General features: G+C 38.9%; 1 protein-coding gene across 1 annotated transcript; it reads left to right on the forward strand.

Moving 5' to 3' along the window:
* The first annotated feature begins 1,794 nt into the window (after positions 1-1,794).
* Positions 1,795-14,303, forward strand: LOC139115324 (sodium-dependent phosphate transport protein 2B-like). Its single transcript, XM_070677350.1, has 6 exons — positions 1,795-1,916; positions 6,708-6,988; positions 7,999-8,271; positions 9,556-9,866; positions 10,306-10,489; positions 11,507-14,303. The coding sequence occupies exons 2-6, from the start codon at positions 6,721-6,723 to the stop codon at positions 12,409-12,411; spliced, it is 1,941 nt and encodes a 646-aa protein (XP_070533451.1). The 5' UTR covers positions 1,795-1,916; positions 6,708-6,720; the 3' UTR covers positions 12,412-14,303.
* Positions 14,304-25,041: the final 10,738 nt, after the last annotated feature.

Genomic DNA, 25,041 nt, shown 5'->3' on the forward strand with positions numbered 1-25,041 from the left:
TCAAAATGAATTAGATAAACGATTTGCTTTAAGGCAGTTCGCGCCTCGAAAATGAAAGACTTAAACTTTTGCTTACACTTTACCTCAAGTACACTTTCAACCGTTCTCTTTCAAAATGAAAAATGAAAATAGGGGTCACCGTGCATTTTTTTATACAAGAGAAACTAATTCTCCAATAGTTACAGGTATTTGTAATTTAAAATGGCCACCGTCCGTGTGTTACTGGGTAAAATCAAATTCCCTATTTTCGCAAAACTCAGCCGGTGAAAACTGTATTTACTCAACAAGCTTTCAAATGAGTCTAAAATAGTATGCTAAAGAATATTGTAAAAGTTTTAAAGTCCGAATACCTGTCCCCAAGGCAAATAATACCTTGAAGCAATAACTGTGCTTTATGGAAATATTGCCATGTTTTCATAAAAAAAAACATTCATGTGAGACTTTTTTCCGTTCATGGCGAGATCTCGCGAGAATTTGACATGTCTCATTTGACGCCAATGAAGTGAAAAAAGACAAGTCCAGTGTCAAAGTGTTGCTTATGTATATTTTAGAGAAAGCTTTTGGCATTTTGCAGTCCTCACCTTAGTACATGATGTGCTGTCGAAGTCCCGTAGCATCCAGCTAACCAAAACAACCACGCAGGATCTCGTAAAGTCTCGTACGGTCACCTGTAAGAATGACTAGGACGACGACAGAATTCCCTGCACAGCTGCAGCTTTGTAACACCGGCTTTGAACATATAATAGTTGGCCTTGGTTAGAAATGATCATAAATCTCTGTTAACGTATAACAAGTTTGTTCCAGAAAGTTACAGCATAGATTTCTCATTAGAGTGTGTGATCTATGTAGTTTTAGCTCCATTACTTTACATTCCCGTAACTTCCATGTAATCATTTGGGAACAAGTGTACTCGAGAGAAAGGCGTCAGCATGCCATACGTTGGCTCAAGAGTCTGTCAGATCAAAGTTTTGGCGAGAAAGTGTACATACACATTGCTATTCAGTTCAGCTCACGGACAAAATGCATTATCTCATGACGATGAACTCAGGTCCCAAGTGTACTGTAATGTAGTGTATAGACGTGAGTTACAGGCCATGATACGTATTTATCGGTGTAGTTCTTTCTGAGCAGACTCCACGTCTGTTACTTACGCTTCGTGTCTGCAAATTAAAGTTAATGTATATTCTTTATTTGAAATAATAGGATTCCTAAAGAAGTCTAATCTTTAAAAAATTGACACTCTCCAAATTATTCGGGATAAATTCCTCTGTGTAAATATAAAGTCTCGCCACTGTTCCAGGTGGCGTGATCTTGCCCAGACTCTGTCACAATTCAGCGATTCAATAATGGCGGCGGTTTAAAATGTTTCTATCACACAGGCACTTTATTGAAGGTTGGCAAACATTGCTCAAGACAATCATACTTCCTCTCAAGTCAACCTTTACGGCGCGCGTCTTCGGAGAGTACTACAATTGTGCTACATGTGATGTCCACGTGTTCGTGTTGGGCCAGAGTTAGCAGCGATATGAAAATTGCAACCAAAGCGCCAACGTTTACGCCCAATGCTATATTAGCCAGTTGAAAATTTCTGGAAGAAAGCGTAAAACTGAACGTAACAACAATTTTCTCCCCATCAAATAAAAATCAGAGTAATCCTCGGGAGTCAATGCTGCACAAGGCGCCGCAACTTGGGCGTTACTCTTAAATAGCTCGACATTTTTATGACCGATCACAACTAAACAAATAACGGGGAACGCATATATATAGATGTGCAAACATTTTGACAGCCTCAGCTTGCGGTAAGTCGTCAAGAAAATAGCGCCAAAAAAGAAGTCTCGACCCTACTTCGGCAATTCTTATTACACACGCCCGTGGTCCAGCCGGTCCGTCTCCGTGATCTTCGCCGCACCAGAGTGGTAAGTCTTATAGGAAACTGATGTGAACATTTAATGAAAGTCAATGTCACCTTTGTATTGTACGTACAATTCATGTACGAGTGTATTTTCTGTATGAGTGTATTTGCGAGATTTCCTGACATTTTCTCTCCTTTCTAAAATATGCGGGAGTCAATCGACCTATAGAGGTAGAAATACGGAGTAAGAGAGAGTCAGGGGTCAGAATTGTAAGTGATTTAAAAGAAATGATCTCTCGCTGACGGAAACTTGAAGAAACAGAGGGAAGGAGTTACAAAGAATGTCGAAGGCGAGAAGAAAAATCGGTCAAACAAACTGAAAGTTCGTGGCGTTGAACAGAAACCAAACTTGCATATCTACGACAACCGGGCAGTGTAATGATAGGATAATTCTGTCGGCTCGGCTGTCAGGATGCCGGTGAAATAATTGCCTTTCTTCTCCTACAGGAAAATCTCCATGAAAACGGTAAATGCTCGATACGCGAAGAAATTTATTTTAGCATCGACCCGCTATTCGTGCCGTGAAAGTTTAAGTTGCGTTTTGAGAATAGCGAAATTCCAACGAAAGGGGTGAGACCGTTACGTTTTCTATAATTGTGATTTGCTGCAAAGACCGTGAGGAAGAAAAAGTTGTAAATATACGTAACGTTTTAACGTGATATGAAAAAGCAAGAAATGACGAGAAATGGCCTCACAACTCTCAGCCGTTACGATTTTCTTTATATCAAATTTTGTGTCAACGGTAGACTTGTATGTAGTTAGTGACAGGTTTGCCAGAACGTGTGGTTGATCTAAGCATGCGCGAGATCTCTACCGTCAATGTTCGAATATTAACGAGACTGGCTGGAAACAGATTTGTATTGTATTTTACATGACTTCAACGATTGTTTTCTTGGTTGATATCAGTTCGACTTAAAGCTTGCGAAGCCGCGGGAAATGAGTCAGAACATGACACGAAATGACATTCGATATCACAATATTGAAATGAAGTTGACAACGACAAATTTCTGCTAACAGTAGGCGATGTTACTTAATAACCAAATCCTTACATTTGCCTTAAAGGATGTGGATTTTGGTTGCGTTTATTGCAGATATACGCATACATGAAGGGTATTTATACTATCTAAAATTGAGAATATCCGGTTGTTTTGCTAAAAACTTCTAAATTATTCATCGAGTCACACACTTTACCACGGAACATGGAGTCGGACAGCTGCAAAAGTTAATCACTTTTCTTTACATTCATATCATTCATTTCTATTAGCAGAGACGTAATATTTAAAAGATCGACTTTTTGTCTCACTTGTAAGGGGACCCCAAAGCTAGACGCATCCGGGAGTTGAAATGTTCCGGGTTTGTACCAGTTTGAGCATGTATATGTCGGCATGTCTGACGTAGGTCGGTGTGCAATCGATTTTCAGACTTCAAAACCAAGGCTTAGAACCACAAATCTGATTCCGTGTGTAATTTGCTATACTTATACTATGCCTGTTAGTATTTCGAATAACCTAAATTTGAAGAAATGTCAGCAGATTTTCTCTCTGTGTTGTGATAGTTTGATTCAAGCTCTAATGTTCGATCGCCCCTACTCTGACCAACCAGTCGCTTGACTTTTTAACAGATGTACTCGTTCACCGACATACCTGCGACGCTCTGCCAAAGTACTGCTTCAGTTTCCCGATCACCTCACCAAGTCAACGCGACAGTCTGCTAAAGTTCATCCCTTCAATTTACTCTTTTTTGATATTTATATGCCCACTTTCGGCAAATCTAGATCACACATGGCAAATACTGGGACCTAAACTACGGTGAACCATTTTCATCTTTGAAAAGAGAAAAAATCCCTGAAAACTAGCACCGAATGCAAGTTTGCCGATTCGATATCGTTTAAATTCATATTTTCTTTACGTATTGCTAAACTGAGAACAATCGGGATTCACTTCAGAAATAAGACTCTAATATTTACATCTTCAGGTAACATCGAGTAGTGATTGTTACATCCAATTTTTTATGGTCACGTCACTGTACAGTTTCCTAGTCTAACGATTGGTGATATTTATCCTTCCACTGCTTTTAATCTTCAATATTTCAGTGTTATTTTTCAAAATGTTGTACCACCATTCCTTTCGGATCGACTTCGCCATCTTGCCTTTCACATCTTCGCAAGTATGGTCGAGTTCGTACAGTGTCTTGGCTCTGCCACTGTAACCGTCAGTGAGGAAAGCTTGAAGTTTCCATCTTGTTGAATTTCACCTTCTTTGGTCGCTTTCTCCGCATCGTTTACTGTGACGTCCCTGTACCTATACCAAATGACGAACTGTGATACCTGAAGAATGTTTTTCCCAAACTACATAATTACGCGGGTTTCTTACTGCGTAGCTTTTGGAAACAGGAACATGTAGGTTGGAAACTTTTTTCTCTTGATTGTGTTAAGCATTGTGGTAAAAAAGTACAATATCTAGCAAAATTGTCCCATTTGAAATGACTCTGCTGTACATTCGAAAAAAACTTCGGTCGTTTTGGTGATCTGAAATTGTCTACAACTATTACTGACAGCACGTCGATGATTTTCGCTGCTTTGTTGGCACCATACCATTTGGATCTAAAAGTGATAGACTATCGGTTACTTGACAGCCCTCAACTTTGAGAAAAAAAAAGAAATCTAAGAGTAGGAAAATCCTTAAACGATTCTCCACCCTGCTGCTTCGGCAAAAAAAAAAAACTATTCAGACAACCAGAGCATAAAACGATGCATAACTCTTGAAAAGAGCTTACATGCTCCGCCTACTCGGAAAATAAATCAAATTTCACATGTCCCAATCTTGACCACCCCTTTCTAACAGACGCAATGGTATAGCCCTAGTGCACTCCTTGCGCCAAGCTTGGGCCCATCACGGATATATCATGTGCCCAACATTTGCTATACATAGGCACCACCTGGTGGTATAACCTGCTCTTCATTGGTTGTTAAATATCAGGCAAAAATCAGCTACCACGTCAGGTAAATACCCTTTAAACAAAACCGATCATGACCTTGAATTAAACTTGAATAATCAGCCTCTTTTGCTATATATGCTTATTGATACCTATAAAGTATGCATTTCTCTTTGGCACTGGGGAGACTTTAAATTGCTGCCTGTCAGATCTTGTGATCTTACACTTCAAGTGTGAGGAAACACATTAAAACACATTAGGCAGCCCACGAGGATGAACCGTCGTAGACTAGATGATTTGCTTAACAGGCTCCAGGGTTGTCGGAAATTCAAGAACACGTACTCAGCATCAAACTATTTCGCGCCTTTTTTCACAAAACGATAGGTCTATACAAGCGTCCGTCTGCCAATCCAAACAATGTATGTTTGAGAGAGGTTCTTGACACCAGGTCGTTGACTCCGGATATGCTCACAGTACCGGCACAGATTGCGCTGGATATATATGTTCTTAACTCAAAAACGAACTGTTCATCATTCGTCAGACCCTAAATATTTGCAACCATATTTTATTAAGTTGGCATGTCTTTGTTGCATGGCATTCCGGCCTGATATCAGAAAACTCTGATTTCATTGCTTAACTGAATGTGACCTTCACGTGGAGTGACTGGTATTTACCGCCCGAACATTGAGCAGTTTGTCATTCGACAATTTTGTGGGTGAATTTTGAACACGTTCATATTCTTTACTTGAGGCAGCCTCATCGCATGAAAGCCTCAGCTGTGTTTGATCCTTCATGTGAATGAGGACATCCATCATGGGATTCGATTCGAATAATTTTAGCATGAGCAGCCGTCCTTTTGCATCTTCAAGTTCAATAGCCCTCGACCTTCTTTTCAACTTGAAAACAATTTTTCTCAATAGTTGTCTTCGGCTCAAGACTCTGTCCCGGGTGTGCTTGGACCTTCTCCTGTATATCAGCAAACTGTGAGATAAAGTGCTCGACATCTGAACGTTCCCATTTCTTTATGCCGGTAATACAGTCAGTGTCTTCGTCATATTACTTCTGCGCAGTCTCATTTGTCGCCGATAATCGATGAGGAACGAGATTTTTAGTCCACAATAATGAGTTCGACGATAAAAATCACTGCATTGACAAGATATTGATCATATATTAAATAATACCTACTATTTCTGATTCGACGAAAATCTTCGTGGCAATTGACATGACAAAAAGTAACCAGTGTATAGTTGTGAATGACAATCAAGCTGCAACGTCACAGAGTCGATTTCAAACCAAATAGCTGGCCTTTCTTAAATATTTGTTTTTAAATAACGGCTTTTACAGTTCAATCATTATTTTTTGTCAATTTACTAAATAGTCTTTCCTTTATACACCTCGTCGCTGTGAAAGCTAAGCGACTATTGAGCAAGCTTGAAACCCAAAAACGCAATCGTTCAAGCACGTTATGCTTGATAAAATGGTGTTAAATATGTCTAGGTCTCGCTTGACTTTTAACCCGGAACATAACATTCTCCGTGGATTTATGAAATGACACGTCACGCTGAACTAGGCACTATCGAGTGTCTAGGCCAACAGTCAGTTGTGATCGAAACGACGAAGGTCCTGTAATATCTTTCTAATGCTTAGAGGGGTCCGATCAACTAATATTCAGTAAAAACGTAAATATCACTAAAAAAACATAAGTAAATGTATAACTATAAATAGGAACTAATTATAATTATAGAATAAATGAATGGATTAATTAACATCTATATTTATATATTTCATTAATTATCAATTAATTTGACATATTAACATTGATTAATCAATATATTTCATTCATTCATTCATTCATTTGCAGATATTATATAGCTATGACGGTTTTTCATCACGAAAAAGCGTCGCAGGTGGATTTTGATGACGGCGGAGAATATGATGCTAGGAAGAAACCAGACTGTAACGGGAATGTGAACTTCAATGGCAAAAATGTGGCAGACTATCCACTCGAAACGTTTGACGCCCTGCCGGAAAATGCTATTGTCATTGACATTGACATTGACATCAGCAGTAAAAGTGCCGATGTTGTAGATCCGTACGACGTATTCAATGAGGCTGTGCCGTACACGGGGAAACCGTGGTCTGGTAAGGAAGCTTTCATTTATTGTGAGGGGTGAGTCGGGGGAATCAGGGAGAGGGTCATATTCTGAAAACCTGTCATGAAGTTTTTCTTATCATCTCATCTGAACAATATTAGTTTGATTGTCTGATGTCCCTTGCGTACAAAAGGTTCATTAAAATAAATTAGTGTCTGCAATAACATAGTGTCTGGTAATTACATGCACGACATACCTGTATCAAAATCGAATGATTTTTCAAGGCTACAGTAAAATTGAAGGTAGTGGAGCGTCACGTTGAACAAGTTTGGTAAGGGGAGGGGCATATTTAAGAAATAGGATTTAGAGGAGGACAACATACCAAACTAAGGACATGCTCCGATTCTGGACAACCCCTCCCATAAGAAATGAAAATTTCCTAAGTTGAACTCACATGTATAAAATGATAACAACTTTGTGCACTCGACGTTTTCTAGTGACATCACAAACTTGATCCCTGACAAAATAAATCATACGCAACGATTTTAGGTCTTTGTCTTTTTAATTTCATACGCAAAAGTTGTAATTTGATGAGCGAATCGGATTTAGCGATTACTGTACCGTAGGGTCTGTTTGTTACGTTTCATGTCATAATTTTTAAAAACCTTCGCTGTGGTCGAGTTCAATCAAATCACACTTTCGAATGAAACAAACAAGAAGGTTCTCTGGATAGCTCTCATCATAGACGTTGAACAACATTTTACTCTAGCTTCATAGAGAATATCATACTTGTCCAGTATTATATTTTTTTAATTTGTTTAGACACAGAGTAACATCATGTTACTCTGTGGTTTAGAATAATATTTTCCCAAATTTTCTCCGGAAGTTGAGCGGCTAATCAAATTCGTTTTCAGATTCGGATCACAAACAGAGGATAAAGGATTCATTCCCGACTCATCCAAATAATACACATGTTAATCATCAAAACATGAATACATTAATTTAGCTTTACCGTATGATGGTGATTCACTCGTCACGAATTCTCTTTTCTCCTTTCAGAACTCACAGCATCCGGGAAATTCAAGCGAGTTGTGATCGCCATCACAAAAATATGCATCCTGACGGGTCTTCTCTACCTGTTCATTTGTTCCCTTGACGTCATGGGGTCAGCGTTCACTCTCATAGGGGGTACGGCTGCCGGCGAGGCCATCTCTGACAGTGAAATCCTCAACAATCCTTTCGCAGGATTGATGATCGGTGTCCTGGTTACGGTCTTGGTGCAGAGCTCCAGCACGTCTACGTCACTGATAGTCAGCATGGTAGCTGCCAATAGTAAGTATAATCAATCATTTATGGTATCTTACACGTCATGGACAGATATTCGAACTTCCAAACTTTTAGAACTCTTCTGAGGTCTACCACTTGCGATGGCCTGTTTTGAGGTCCACGGAGTAAATAAAGTTTTTACCGGCGTCCTTGATGGATATAGAAAAAGAAAACTTGATATTCCCCATAGAGTTAACACTGAGATGGCGGCCATTTTGAATTCCAAGTTTTAGCAAAACTTTAATACTTTAAATTTCGAGGCTTGAGTTAATAGGTGTTAAAACGTGGACATTACTAGCAGCGAAGATATCACCGATGATACTGAAACCTAACATTGATGTACATGCCTGGTTTTGAATATTTTGCTGCTCTTGTTTCTCACATCGACACGTCGATTCTCTATTATGTGGTTGTTGTCCCTAAACGTCAAATTTTAAGTTTCAGAAAGGAGAATACCCTGGCTTTCGATTTTTGATTCTAAGGGAATGTGAAAATAAAAGTATCAAAGCTAGTTAGTCTCACTCGAAAATTTAGAACTATGATTTTGACAAAACTAATGCCCGTAATATCATTGGATGTTGCTGGTATTATTTGTCTAAAAGTTATATGATCAATAAATGTCATGTATTAAACTTTTTTCCATTATACAAGCCGTACCTGTGTTGCGTGTGTGCCCATTACTTTACCCTCGCTATCTGTACAGTATTTCAACGAAACCAGTTTATAGCTTTTGATTACCCTCCCTAGTCCCCTTCATTAATTTGTTCTACCTATCACCAACGCGGGTGGGCGGGGGGGGGGGGGGGCTTGTCGCTCTGACCAAATAACTCGTTCAGCTCACAAGGTAAAATACGGACTTAAGAGATATAAACTGTTTTCTTTGAAATACTATACAGAGATAGCGAGGGTAAAGTTATAGGCACACACGCGACACGGGAAAGGCTTGTATAATGGGAAAAAGTTTAATACATGACATTGACTGATCATATTCATAACTTTTAGACGAACAATGACAGCAATACCCTGTGGTAATATGTTAGACAAATTCAAAACCGCTACTGCTACTATCGGATCAGGTAGTTTAATTCAACAAAGAACAGCTCTACCATGTTGCAAAATGAGATATGACTATGACTGAACATTCGTTTGCTGGAGTTGGCAAAGTAACTTATTATTTATTTATTTATTTATTTATTTATTTATTTATTTATTTATTTAAAGTTCTGGACGTTTATCGTTTATTGTTCAGAACAACCACCAACTATAAGTCACCTTCTCATATTTTCACAGTATTAAGTGTCCGCCAGGCAATTCCGATGGTAATGGGAGCTAACATAGGCACTTCTGTCACCAACACCATTGTCTCCGTGGGTCAGGCCGGTGATCGGCTCCAGTTTCGCCGGGCTTTCGCGGGTGCAACCGTCCATGACTGCTTCAACTGGCTGTGTGTTATTATCCTCTTGCCTATAGAGATTGCCACTGGTTATCTATACCGTCTGTCAAGTGCAGTAGTCGGTCTATCTGATGGTGACGCAAACGAGGATTTGGATGTAGACTTTTTGAAAGTGATCACCAAACCTTTCACCAATTTAATCATCCAGGTAACATAAATTATGTCTTTCACGGTTTGTTAAATCTTTCTCCGTCTGTCTGTCTGTCTGTCTGTCTGTCTGTATGTATGTCTGTCTGTCTGTCTGCACGTTACGCGGTCTGTCTGTATTCATCTCCAATTGTCTCTTATACCCCATTGCGTTCTCTCTCTGTCTGCCTGTCTGTATGTATTATTTTATTTGTCTCTGTCTCCGTGCCTTTCTCCTCTCTCCCTCCCTCCCTCCCTCCCTCCATCACTCTCTCTCTCTCTCTCTCTCTCTCTCTCTCTCTCTCTCTCTCTCTCTCTCTCTCTCTCTCTCTCTCTCTCTCTCTCAAAATGTTAAATCATCCTCTAAGTCACATGATTTCAACTTTTACTTTAGATTTTATGATCTAAACGTTAAACTTTTTTTGTTTTGGTAATGCTTCACTTCCGTTTTCTCTTTTTAGCTTGATAAAGGCATCATAAACAAAATCGCCCTCGGGGAGCTTAAGTCCGGCGAGGTCAGTCTCGTGAAACGTTGGTGTGATACGGAAGATATTTACATTGACGTGAACGTGACCAAGACAATCAATGGAACCAATGTTACTCTGCCCGAAGAAGTCAAAAACTACACCATCTATATCGAACGTTGTAAGTATAGGCCTGTTGTCGAGGGAACTATAGGGTACTTGCCTGCCATGATCTTTCATTTGATTTATTAGACTCTACTATCGGAATCATGCTTTTCATAAACTGTCAACTCCAGCTTCCATCTGCTTGAGGAAGTACTAGTAGCAATATTGCATGACGTTAGGATTTCTTGCATATTCAAGGAATCAATTGTAACGTCTCGTTGTTTTCGCTTCTCACCGATCAGGAATAAACTTTGCAGTGGTGGAAAAATAGTTAAGAATGACCAGTCGAAAAGATACATGGTTTCTTAACCGTATCAATTTTTTGACACATTGAGGCGGAGAGATACCGCCAGTTGCCGTCAGAGATTCCATCGTGGTGATATTGTGTGATGAGATACAAACGACCAAAATTTAATCAAGAGTGACACCTTGATATACTACAATCAGCAATAGAGTCAGTACATGCACCGTTCACATGATTTTGAGTTTCAAAGAGCGGACCATATGGCAAGGGGAATCTCAGAGTCCATCAATTATGATTTCATCAGTGTAAATCCCCTTTTCTTGAAACTTACATAATTTATTTTTATTGCACCATGTCATGCTATATGACTGCACATTGTAAAGTCGCATCGCCTCAGACTGCCATGTCAATATCAATATCGCAGGTTTATTGCATTGTTCGCCGTTGGTTGAGCCATGGTTGAGCCAATTTATGATAAGGTTATGGGCAACAGCTATTTGCCCAGTGCTTAAGTAACGTCCATAAAGTTTTGGAAAATAAACAGGGACAGCTCATTTTGAGATTTCTTTATCGTTTGTATGTAAGACATGTATAGAACTATCTTGAGTTGTATACTGTAATTCATCTAGCAAAGTCGATTTTTATGCATTATACGGTACTTGAACTTGTCGGCAAACGTGAAAAACGTTTCAGATGGGGACAACATTGAAAACGACCAACATCGTCAAATAATAATTTTTCGACATAAAACCAGCAACCTACAAGTTTTTTTGTTCTGTTTATTTACAGGCAATCACCTGTTCGCTTCAAATTACTGGGAGGACGCAATCATAGGCGTTGTTTTGTTGGTCATATCGTTAACTCTCATGATATTCTGCCTCATCATGATCGTCAAACTTCTCCATTCCCTGCTGAGAGGCAGTGTGGCAAAGATCGTCAAGAAAGTGGTAAACGCCGACTTCCCTGGAAAACTTTCGTTTCTCACCGGCTACCTGGCCATTCTCGTTGGCGCCGGTCTGACTATTTTAGTGCAGAGTAGCTCGATTTTCACTTCAACTTTGACCCCTCTCATTGGTGTCGGCGTTGTCTCACTCAAGAGAGCTTACCCATTGACTCTTGGTGCCAACATCGGAACGACAGTCACCGGACTCCTGGCGGCGTTAGCCAGTGCCGATGCCACAGATTTCATTGAAGGACTGCAAATTGCTCTGTGTCATTTATTCTTCAATATCAGCGGTATTTTAATCTGGTATCCGATTCCTCTTCTTCGGCGAGTGCCAATCGCATTGGCTAAAAAGCTTGGCAACACAACTGCAAAGTATCGCTGGTTCGCTATCTTCTATCTGATAATTATGTTCTTTGTCTTGCCGGGAGCCGTCTTCGCTCTGTCGCTCGCCGGCTGGCAGTATATGTTAGGAGTATGCGTACCTATTGCAGTCGTTGCCATAGCAATTGTCGTCATTAACATCATACAAAGCAAAGCACCGCGGTGCCTTCCTAAAAAACTAAGGAACTGGAACTTTCTACCGCTATGGATGCACTCCCTTGAGCCAATGGACAATCTGATTACGAAGACGAGGCGAGTTTGTAGATGCTGCTGCTGTAAGGGGAAATCCGAAACCGAACCCGAATGCTACGAAAACCCTGTAAACACAGCCGATGAAACCGACTTTAAAATAACACAACATAAGTAAATATCAAATCCTTCAGATTTTCTTCCGAATGGGTCCACAATTCATTTAGAAAGTTAGGGAGTCAGGCAATATTAAAGTAAACTTTCTGTACCTCTAACTTCTGTAATATCATGCATATTAAATATTTAGCTGAAGCACCAATAAAATTACAAATGACACCCACTTCAGCATAAAGTAAGGTCCTATCAAAACTTCATATGTATATTCATTGACTTTTAGATTATATACACTTATTTAACTTCAAGTCCTACGACTTTTTCTGGTGGGTCCACAGAAATCAGGTTGTTAGCAATAAAGAAAAGAAAACATTACTATACTTCTAAATCATGTATATGCATATTGACTATAGTAACAATGTAAGTAAAGCTAAAACTCGACAAGGCTCCATGCACACATATACGTATATCGGTCAACTTCAGCTTCCGTGTAGGATGAGGTTGTATCAAACCTGAGCCCGAACACTCATTCATTTTTAAAGTACATATATACACACTTATGTAACCTTCCACATGTTGCTATGGATCTTTGTTTGGATGGATGGATGGATGGATGGATGGATGGATGGATGGATGGATGGATGGATGGATGGATGGATAGAGCGATGAAGGAATTGATGGGAGGAGATGAGGTCTGTTAGTATAGCGGAGGATGGTTTGGTAGGATCATAGAGTGCATGAGTGTACAAATTATATATCTATTTACACTTTGGTGTGATATCATTTGTATATATTACCGTGTGAAAAAAGAACAACATATCATTTTGAAACAAATTCTATATCATCATTTATAATTAATTACAGTTAAAGACAGAACACTGACTTCTGTTTAAAACATGTTAAAAGAACAAAAAGTTACTCTACAGTGCCGGATTACATTACTATGTAAACAGTGCTATTTAAGGTTTTCTGTACACAATGTACACTTGTCGCACATCGAATTGGGGAAATATCTTATTTCATACTCCATGGCTAGCAGAAGCAGATTTTCAAATTATCACACTATTTACACAATTACCGTAAACTTCCAATTCCCTCAGTTTCAATATACTCGTTCACAAGTTAAAATTTTGTTTCGCGGGTCATTCACTTTCTGATTTCATACCTACTATCACACCTTGAGGTTCTTTTATTTGTGTCTGCATTGTTATCGACCGCTTATTCGACACACATGACAGCAGGTATTAGTAGAGAAGATCCCCTTTTTAGGATACCTAACCGGTTCAAACCGGTTAGCAACCGGTTCAAACCGGTTAGCTATTCTAGAGTAGGAGATTAATCCCTTTTTATTGTACAGATATTTTCTCAATCTTTGTAAATTTGAAATAAGGGCGACCATCATTCTTGTTTCTTTGTACACATTTCATGGAGAAGTTCTATCGATATAACCGTTCGTGAGTATCCATTTATCACTATATATACTTTTATGCCGTGTTGACTTTTACAAGGGCATCGACCATTAAATTTTATTTTATTATTAGGAGGGGTGGTCAAATAACGGCGGCGAAATATATCAAGCAACATCTTTCAGCGTTGCAATCTTTCGAAAAATAATATTCACAAATACATTCACAAACAAAATGTTCATGAAGAAAATGTAAAATTCTCGAAAAAAGTACTCTAACCATAATGTTAACTTCTGAAAATTACGTAAACTCTAGGAACATCAAAAAAGTGTGCGTCTTGTCGGATTTTTGACCACCTCCTCCGAGAACCTAATAGTAGATTCCCACTTTTTAATCATTTCGTAGTTTTTTTCATATGCATTTAAATATTACACTGTGTCCGTTGGACGTTGTCATAAGTAAAATTCAAGTAGATTTGGACGAAATCATTCTAGAAAGACGAAAAGACTCGCCGTACTGATGAATTTTTGATACGCTTTTATGATTTGTAATAAAATTCAATAAGGATTTACAAACGATCGTGTCTTCAATTTCATTCTTCCGATATTTTGTGGAATAGGTATTGTATAACCGAACCGATGGGCTCTGATAATTCCATTTCTATTATATGCTTGTAGATGATCCAGTTGTTATATGATGTTGAGCAAAAAAAAAATTAGTCCTTTATCTTCTCCGTTAATAAAAATTGGACATAGATTCATCGGAGAAAACTTCAGTCACAAATGGAATGTCAATATTGTTTACGTTATAACCAAATATTCTGATTCATGCGGAGGGCCATAATGAGATTGAATTGACTGGTAGCTTAACCGAGTGAAGGCACAACATCCGAAAATTGTGCTTACTATAAATTTGACGATTTTACCATAGTTCTCTTGAAAGCCTCTATTGAAACACTAGCCGAACACAGATTCTGACAATGTCCGTCTGGTTGTTGCAATAGCAAACGTTTTTAAAGTCTATCTGCAACATTGTCTTCAAGGTTTATATGCTGCAAAAACTAGTCCTGATTGAAAGGTAGATCCGTGATGGCGGTAGTGTATAAGTACTGCCTCCATGATCTCATCGGATCGGTGACTTTGACAACTGGCCGTGCAGTAAGTCCCTGTTTGATTTAGTGTGTTTACCGTGAGTACAGATCAAGACTCGCTTAAGAGAAATAGTCAAGCGTCCACATGCAAGAAAACGCAAAACTTGACCTTCAAACATTAATATTTCCCGCTAATTTTTGTCTGACGTCTCTGACGCTGCATGGGTATCATATGATTCAGTTTCCTGAATTTTGGAACATGTACCGTGTCCCATGTGTCATTCACGTGTTCATCATGCTATAGTATAGTCGAATAACTTCGACCAAGTGCAAATCCCGTATAGTATAGGAATATCAAAAAATCCAAATAGTGCACGCCAGCAGATTTCAACAAAGTCAAAGTGAGTTCCGAGTGGTTAAAACTGATTATGACTTACATAGATGTATTTGTGTGTTGGAGTCTGCCTTTGAAGATCTAGCACTGATAATAGGATTACATGTCGTATGATCAGCAAAGTGCCAATCAGTAAGAGAGATTTCATGTGGTCACCGTAGCAGGTTAAACAAGCTATCAATCAAACCTAGATGAGTGATGTACGCTTCGGTCAGAGTACTCAATGCATATGCATGTAGACTGGGCCCGACTATATACCAGTATTAACTACAGCGCTTTTTAATTTTATGCTGTACTGCGTCTGGCATCCGATCAGGGCAGTTGTTAGAGCATCACCTTGAGTTGATCTCGAAGTATGACCATCACGCCCGAAAAATAATTTCAACCTTCCCTGGCCATTGTGACAAAATTCAGAACAGTGCTTTCGAAGTGTTCTTTGTTTTGCTCTGTCTCATTTCCCGTTAGATATGTCCTACGCATTTTCATCTAGGGCACCGCCGACGATTCTACAGATACAGATACGAATGTACAGACACGCTGAGTGATAGACTTGACGACAAGGAAATGGAGAGTTGGTGTGAAGTAAGCACACAACGAAAACAAACGAAGGGGAAAACCTGCGGAATTTGTTCCATGTAAGTTGTACTGCAGTGAGCGATCATCGGACTGAAACTCTACTAGATGTTTAATTTGCCAGACTGTAAGTAGTTACCTACACCTGTGTAATATAGTGCTGCCAGTCTACTGCAACACATTGCTAATGTATGCAGGGTCTCTTATACATGTAAATACCAGGGCCTTCTTTTATCATTATAGCGATTATCCTTTAATATGCAGATACTTTTTATTCAAATACAGAAGACCATCGAATATCTGAACACCCAAAGTGGGACAAGATTTTGTTCGGATATACAAACAGTTCGGGTATGCGATCTTAGGACGTTGGAGCCACTCACACATTGGCAGGCTTAGAGGTTATTTGGCCTTGCGATTGCATACCACCGTACCGAGAAAGTTGATAGGTATAAGCAATATGAGCAAAATAGAGACAAAAAACATATTTTACTTCATTTAAGAATCAGGGTCAGGACAAAAACACAATTTTTGGTCAAAATTTTGATGAGACGATTTCGAAAGAGCCGATCATCGGAAAAATAGACATTTGTTTTCATTCAAGGCTGTAATTTATACGCTGACCTAGGTTGTTGATGACGTCATATGACGTTTTTATCTAGCTCTCTCAACATAACCCTTTCTTAGGCATATCTTGGCGTCTAGACGGTTGAGGTACGGCTATCGTCTACTCTGTACCGGTGTCTGTCAAACAGATTTGTCTATTTGGATAAGTGGAATAAATCATGCGTATGTGCTGTCATGATCAGTAATAACGGAGCACATGTGAAAGACATAATGAAACAGACCCCCCCCCCTCCCCAGTCACAATGACTTTGGCAATCTATCATCATGGCGACCTTCTTTTATGACAAAGATGTGAAGCGATACTTACCTTCATTGGAAAAACTTCATGTTATGATAAACTGACAAGTTATCGCTTTTTCGTAAAACCTATGCTTGGAAAAAATAAAGGTGGTTTATCTGTCACAAGTAAACTTGTTCACTTTGACACGTGCTTCGAACAACAAGCTCTCTACGGAGGGTTCAGATGGCATCACTTTGGCATAGCTCTTCGGAAAAGATAGTATATTTGTTTTTGATCTTCTACAACTGATAGGTTTGTATCTGATTGCGTTGATAAGTTCAGTTGAAAGCTCTTCAAATTCGAATTATCAGTTGTTATATTCGTGTACTATGTCTGCAAGATTACAGATTGATCCAGATGTAGACTGCACGTGCTGCCGTACACTGGCCGATGTTGGGGAGGGGGATGGCACTCTTAAAAACTACGCTTTGTATATTCAGTCGGTTAATGAAGTTTTATTGGAGCTTTCATGATGATTTATCATCATTGAATGGCAAAAAAATCCTGAAACCAAAGTGAACATTAAGCAATGGCATTGTAATAATTCTCTGTTGGCGAAATATGAGCACAAATGTACAATCATGATTTCGCTATATTTAAATCTTCGAAAAAATTAAGTCGATGTCATAACACCTTGAATTTTTAATCGATCCGCATAATTCTACATTCTCATAATCATCAATGAAATGCAGACACAGGCAGAGACAAAGACAGAGTGCATTGCATATAACCAAACAGACAGAAGACATAGACAGATCGATGGATTTACAGACAGAGATACAGAGACTGAGTCAAAAACAGACGAGACAGTGAAAGAAATTTTAGCTTGTTTTGCTGACAACTTATACCTAGTATCTTACTGCCATTCGATAGGCGGCGCACTTGCTGTGAGGGCGTCAGCTGAGTTTCTTTCATGATAGGTACCCGCGGATGAAGTCCCCATAGCGAACATGTGTTCACTTCTTCATCGGCCACGAGCAGTCAATAAGGTGTTATAGAAAAACTGTAAGCAGAACTATTTTCACACATAGATACACTTCTGTAGGGTATCTTGAACAAAATTAGGTTTGAAAGGGAGGGAAATATGTCAATAACTGCCCTAGTGCTAAGCAGATAACAGTTCCGAGTCTGAATTTTATCGAAATCTGGTTATTTGAATGCCAGGGGAAGAGTTAATCTGTAGAATGCGCCTCGGGGACAGATATTGGTACTTTCAAACTTTTGCAATTCGTTTTTGATCTAACTCTTGTGGGGGCTCATTTGAAAACGCGATGTAAGAAAACTTTTCACCGTCTTAGTTTTTCCAAAATCAAAAATTTTATTTTTGTCCAGAGAGTTAACACAGGGATTGCGGCTATTTTGAATTTTCAAATTTCGGTAAATCTTTGGTAATTTGTTTCTCTAGTACCAAAATTTGCACGGTGAGCCCCGATTTTTAATATTGATTTTGAAAGAGAATGGTTGAAAGATTCCTTTTGGAAAGTTTGAGCAAAAGTTTAAGTCTTTCACTTTCGAGGCGCACCCTACCTTAATACTTCATTTTCCCACCTGTCAGTCTCTGCTCCACTGAATTTTTTATATTTTGCCTAACAGTGACGAATTCAACCAGAGCGGCATGTTTTGCTGTAGAGAGTATAAACAAGCCAACGATGTGCATAGTGTTAAGGTATCCAGACAGAGACATAGAAAACACGACTTACAACCACTGATACGAAAATACGAGAGATGTATATCACAGCATGAATTTCCATCACTTCAGAACTCTTTTCGTGAGCATATCGCAGCCAGCGGCAGAAATGGGGCTCAGAACCAGACTGGGATTAGATAATTTCCATCGATGACGGTGAGGGCGTAACTGCAAAGTGACATACACGTAGGTAAGTCAATCCAAGGCCGAGAACATAGGGATAAAAAAAAAGATTGATACGTTGTGGGTACCGGTACTGCACCGTGACTGTATGTGAATAAACTCCAAGATCTCCATGACTCCACTCAGAAATCCAAACAATTTATTTTAAATGATAGCTCAAATATTGACCACGTTCTAATTATTTTATTAAATTATTAATACATTTCTCGGAAACTATGTTTTGTGTTTATCGGTGATGACTTGGCATTTAGTGCGACGGTCATAAAGTTATCGTGGAAATATTTTGATTCACAACCAATGTGCCACCTTTATTTTGAACGTCGCTGGTGGCATACTTCGTTGCATTTTGAAGTTTTTAATAATTCCCACATGTCATTTCTGATATTTGCTTGATGAAAAAATCATCAAAAGTTAGCATTACTGGCTCCCTAACATACGCTCAGTATGGTTTACTTTACGGGCGTAGTCAATTCGGTCTCCATATATTAACCAATAAAAATCTCCATATTTACACAGTCGTGACCAACTGTAAAGGAAAAAAGCCTAAATCTTTAATTAGACAGTGTACAGAAGTTCAGGTTGCAGCCAGCACACATGATCGGATTGTCTGGCACGAAACTCTTATAGACAGTTATGTAGTCTCACTATTCAGAACTACACTGCGATGCTACTGTTGCAGAACCAGTGAAGTGAGCCGCCAGCGGCGACAATATCAGTGAGCTCAATTTTTAGTTCCTTCAAGCATGTTTAGAGCTTTGGATAATTCGAAAGTAACAAATAACACATAACAAACGAAGCTCCTGGCAAATTTGAGCACAAGTTGACACCATTACGCAATAAATACAGGATATATGCGCAATGCGTCCTCACTGTTCAGATTTTGAAAGCTTGAATTCCTGACCCAAATAAGCTATTCAAGGTATACGTCGGGTTTAGGCATAGTTCTAATCATGATTTCGTCGTCGGATTTTTGCAGGCACCTCAAAAGGCGAAGGGAGGGGATTGCTTAGGCCAAACGCCATTGGCTTCGTCACACGTATGCAATGGACACGTTTTAATCATCAACAGCCCTGTAGTAGAGATATCTGATAAGACATTAACATACAATGCTAAGGGACAAATTCCCAAATATCACAATAGTTGCCATGGAAGATGTGCGTGGATATCATGACGCTTTACTCAAGTGTCAGACTTATTTTCTGTCAATTGCAAATACGCTGTGAAAGCTATTTTAAGGTGACGTAACGGTTGCGCATGACGCCCAATATTTTCCTCAAAATCGTTTTTGCAAATATTCAATTTTTGTTAATTCGTTAACCTAAGATTAAAATATTGTTTGAGTTCACCTAGTTTTAGCATGGCAAGCGGTCGTAAGTTGGGTGAGAAAGAGGTTCAAAGTTACAGTATGTAAATCACTCGATTTCCTGTCTTCTTTTTTCTCCTGTTTTCAACATTTTAAAACAAGGTAACTCCACTGGCTGGGTCAAATCTTGTAAACAACAAAATGGCAATTTTGTATGGCAATATAAGTTCTTACATTTTAAATGAGAGTCATTTCAATTTTGCTTATCAAAATCTTATTCGCTTTTTTTAATGGAATTTAAGAATGAGAATAGATGATGCAAAGCGAACTTGTCGTGTTTTTCTACATGTACTCTAGTTTCAGATGAGATAGAAATATTGCTTTGAAAACATTTTGTTGAATTATTCTGTTTATTCTGCCAACAAACAATTTTGCAACGCCACCATGAATACGATACAACAACGGTATCAAAGAGATGCTGCAATGCCACGGCGGCGGTAATTTCTACCCCTCGATCTTGTTTCAGTATCAGCAATGATAAATGAAAGAACGGCAAACACATCACTTCGTGACGATCATCGGCATTGTCAATTCTAAGGATTTGTCGAAGACCGACACTGCAATGTATGGAGTCTCCGTGGCGAAGCTCAAATCACGTTATTAATGGACCGTGTGACCTAGCAGACACTACTAAATACCTTCTGCTGGGACAACTATGTCGGGTAACACACTTTGTATTTTGTTTACGGGCTCGAAATGCCTTGGTTACTCGCCTTTCAGCCGACTGTTGTCATATAATAGAGCCATGTAGTTCAAGGTCACCATCTTGCATTCCAGGATTTTTCAAAAAAAAATAACCATTGCAGAGACCCACAGTAAACGCTAAATAAACGTATAGATATTCTACCAATAATGTATAGGCGAATGTAACAGTGTATATGGCTGTAAATTCCTTGACTTTCACACATCAAATTCTACACATTTCCAAGCTGAATTCTATACAGATTCCCTTTTGCCAAGTCTGTCGTGACATTATTGAGTCGAGTACTATCTCTAAGCATGATTTCATCCCCATTGACTGGTACAGGCTTAACAAAAAATCGGTGTGTCACCGTACTAGAGAAACTCGAAATAAGATCTGAAAATGTATAGAGAAGTATCTCGCAGCTGAGAAAATATATGCTTGTCAAGTAACTACAATTGTTCACAACATAGAATAGCGGCGGGAAAGTATCGCAAGGATAGCAAAGACTGGACGACTTTAAGCGAAATTAGACATGTGGGCTTAAAGGTATACTGTCACCTGTTCCAATATTGCCAGTTACCATGGGAAGAGAAAATCTAATCAATAACAGATTTTAAGAGGGTGGCCGCTTTTTAAAAACAGCGCCCTCACATTGGCATTTTGAATACCAAGGATCGCCCCTTTGACCATATATGGGCATATTTAGATTACATGTGACTGTAGACCTTTAACCATTTGAGCGCCAAAGTCAATTTTTGCCGCCTTCACAAAATATACTCGTCATTTTTTTCAGATTTTTGCCAAAATTTTGATAATAAATTGTAGTCAATGAAACCAGAAAAATTCAAAAAAATTGGAAAAATGTTACACGAATTTTTCCCACCAAAACTTTATTTATCTATTTATTTATTTATTTATTTATTTATTTATTTATTTATTTATTTATTTATTTATTTATTTAAATAAATAAATAAATAAATACAGTTTTTGGTGGGAAAAATTACAGCACTCGAAGGGTTAAGGTGAATATGTTTCCCAATTCAGTAGACAGTTAACAGGTCTAATAAGAACTTAAGAACCCTTTCAACTATGTTCTAAATTATGAATGAGTGATGTTAACTGTGAAAATATCTGAATCATCGTTTCTTTCCTTGAGAATACCAGATCGCACACTCTTTCCGAATCATTCAATTAAAATTAACTCTATTTTTCACAGCTTGTTCGGAAAGGTGCTGGGCTATGATGGTAAATTCTTGTTCTGCCGTACTAATCGAAGGGTACTCATCCTGCTATTATGCAAGATGCTGCACGTTAGCCCTATACTCATCGGCCTGCTCATCAATCTATGTACTCACTGATACACTCCGAGTGATGGGGTCAAACTCTGCAAGGTGGTGTGACAGTCATTAAGGCCATCTTTGATTGCAAAAGCCTGAATATTGCTTTCGCTGCATTGACGATCGGTGACCTGGTCATGGTCTTCATCATGTAGCTCAAGGATGCCTGATTGTAAGCTGATGCCAGCAGCAAAAGAGTAAGATTTATTTTTAATTTAAAAGGAACTGTTTCTACAACTTGCGATTGTCAAATTTTTTTTCACAGCTGTCTGCGCATCTATTCGAATAAGAAATTTTGTCGGAATCTTTTCCTTCCTCCCGGTATCTCGTTTATTTGCCTAGAACCTAATCTTAGAAACTCCTAACGAAGAGGGCGCTGTTTTGTCAGTAACACCACTTTTGCTTTCTTTGTCTGAAACACTTAGTGCATGGACTGTGCTTGAAACGACTCAAATAGTGAAGAGCAGAAACTGTTTTGCCTGTGGAAATCAGGACGAAAAACACTAGAAACAAGGCCGTGCGCTATACTTATGACGTCATTCAACCGAAGGTCTGCTACAGTACAGATGATTAAATTTCCAAAATACCTGCTAGTGATAACCTCGTTAGGACTATGCAGTTGTAACTTCATGATATTTATTTACAATATGTTTGTCAGTCTGTTTGTTTGTTTGTTTGTTTGTTTCCTTGCTTGCTTGCTTAATTGTTTGGGTTTTTTTTATTTGTTTGGGTGGATGTTAGCTTACTTGGTTGGTTGTTCATCCGTTTATCCGTTATTGCAAAATGGGGAACACTATAGTCTCTATACTATTGATAAAACTTTGGACGGTTGGTAAGTTTGTAGAGACAACCAGCTACCTTCGGACGCCTTTTCTATGTTTTCTTTATCATTTTAAAATTAACTCACATTTCACAAAACGTTTCAACATGCTGAAGAATGTTACTGTGTAAGACAAATGATCTAATTTCAAGTACTGACAAGAAATGCCTTAATGAGACAGTTGACACTCCCACAAAAAAACCAAACATGTATGCGTATGGATCCGAATGATCAACATAAATTGTTGTCATGATTTATTTTTAGGAGACATTTATGACGCACACCAATTTCAAAAACAGCGACTGTGTCCGTTACTGTAGATGTATCTTCATACAAACATTTTATAATATCTCGTTACATCAGATTAATGTCTATCTAATTGATTCACTTTTTTGCAATTAAACCACAAAGCTAACTGTGCAATATTTGACCCGTAATGACCGAAATATTAGCATCCAAAAGCTTTATCTAGTTTTTTTACAATCGAAGAATACTTAAAGTTTAATCAGACCCTGATAAGGAGATACGAGCATTATAAGGATATGACCCACAGGTTACCTTTGTTGTACCGATCGGCGCTTTGCCAGGTCCAGAAACCAAGTAGACATCAAATCAGTACATACTGTATCGCTGCTTTAGGGATTCAACGATTTGAAACGAAGCATCAACGTCGACTCAAACGGCACAAAACGGACGTCAGACGTCAGTCCTCTTTCGTATAATAATCTTTTTATCACTTTAAGAAATTGTAGATGAAATATAATCATGATCATAAAATTCTCAAATATCTTTCTTCTAAAATTGAGCCTATTTTGATGTCTTTATAGTCTTCGATATTAAGTAGCTAAAAGTATGAATATTCAATAGTAAAAATTGTCAAAACTCCTGTTCTAAAAAATATCATCGCCCAATAATTTGAAAGGGATGCGTAAAACAAGGACGTTATTAGTGTACAAAATTCTGTGGCAAAGATAACATGTATTTACGAGATAATCAAGATACACATTTCAATGGCCGTGAACACCGTACACATATAGTAGGAGAGAGAGAGAGAGAGAGAGAGAGAGAGAGAGAGAGAGAGAGAGAGAGAGAGAGAGAGAGAGAGAGAGAGAGAGAGAGAGAGAGAGAGAGAGAGAGAGAGAGAGAGACAGACAGACAGACAGACAGACAGACACAGACAGACAGACAAGAGAGAAATGGACAGACAGAGACAGACAGCCAGGCACAGACAGACAGACAGACTGACAGACAGACAGACAGACAGACAGACAGAGACAAACTGATAGACAGAAAGACAGAAACAGGAAGACAGAGAGGTACAGAGACAGAGAGACAGACATAGGCGGGCAGATAGACAGAGAGACACTGACAGAGAAAGACAGACAGACTGAGAGGCAGGGACACAGAGACAGAGAGGTACAGAAACACAGACACGGACACAGGGAGACAGAGATAGACAGGGAAATAGAGACAGAAGGGGAGACAGAGACAGATAGAATACGCACGTACGATGTCGCAGGCACCATTTGATGTTTTAAAAGCAATGAAATGCATGGTACAAAAGCTACTTGAATACATATCGCAGGCTTATCATTTTAAAACTCTATCTACTAATAAAATGTATGTCTATATATACTATAAGATCAAAGATCTCAGGAGTGTACCACCCTCTAAAAGAGAGTAACCTTTAGACATTGTTTGTCTGTACATGTATCTCCGAGTGATTGGATCATGGGTCAGGTTAGAATACCGTGAGGGAATGATGTCAATCGATGAAGTACACGTGGGTGATTGGAATTTGCTTCATGTTGTCCACGTGCTCGGTTGGAGAACGCCTGCAACCTGGATGAGTTATGGCAGTTATGGCCGCTGTAAGCCGGCGGAAATTCTTTTTAGGTATATATGCGTCCAGAAGGACCAAAGTATATGAGATGGTAAACCAAAGGTCGCAATGTAGCCTGCAAACGAGGTTCAACCGATCACTTGCAGTATATAGTGATCAGACCAAAAACGCCTGCGGGGAAGAAACACGCATCATATGCTGTCGCTCGAGGAATGACTTAAAAAGTACAAGAAATGGCATATTGCATTGTGCTATCCACGTGTTCAGTGGCTCGCGAACGCCTGCGACCTGAATCCGGCAGTCAAAAATTAAGGTCATACGCATGGTTTCAGCACGCCAATCCGTAATGACGTCATATCCTCAGCAGAAAACAAACTGGATTAGGATTGGCAGTCAAAAATTAAGA

This window comes from Ptychodera flava, chromosome 17 (assembly GCF_041260155.1).
Source record: "Ptychodera flava strain L36383 chromosome 17, AS_Pfla_20210202, whole genome shotgun sequence".
Taxonomy (NCBI): domain Eukaryota; kingdom Metazoa; phylum Hemichordata; class Enteropneusta; family Ptychoderidae; genus Ptychodera; species Ptychodera flava.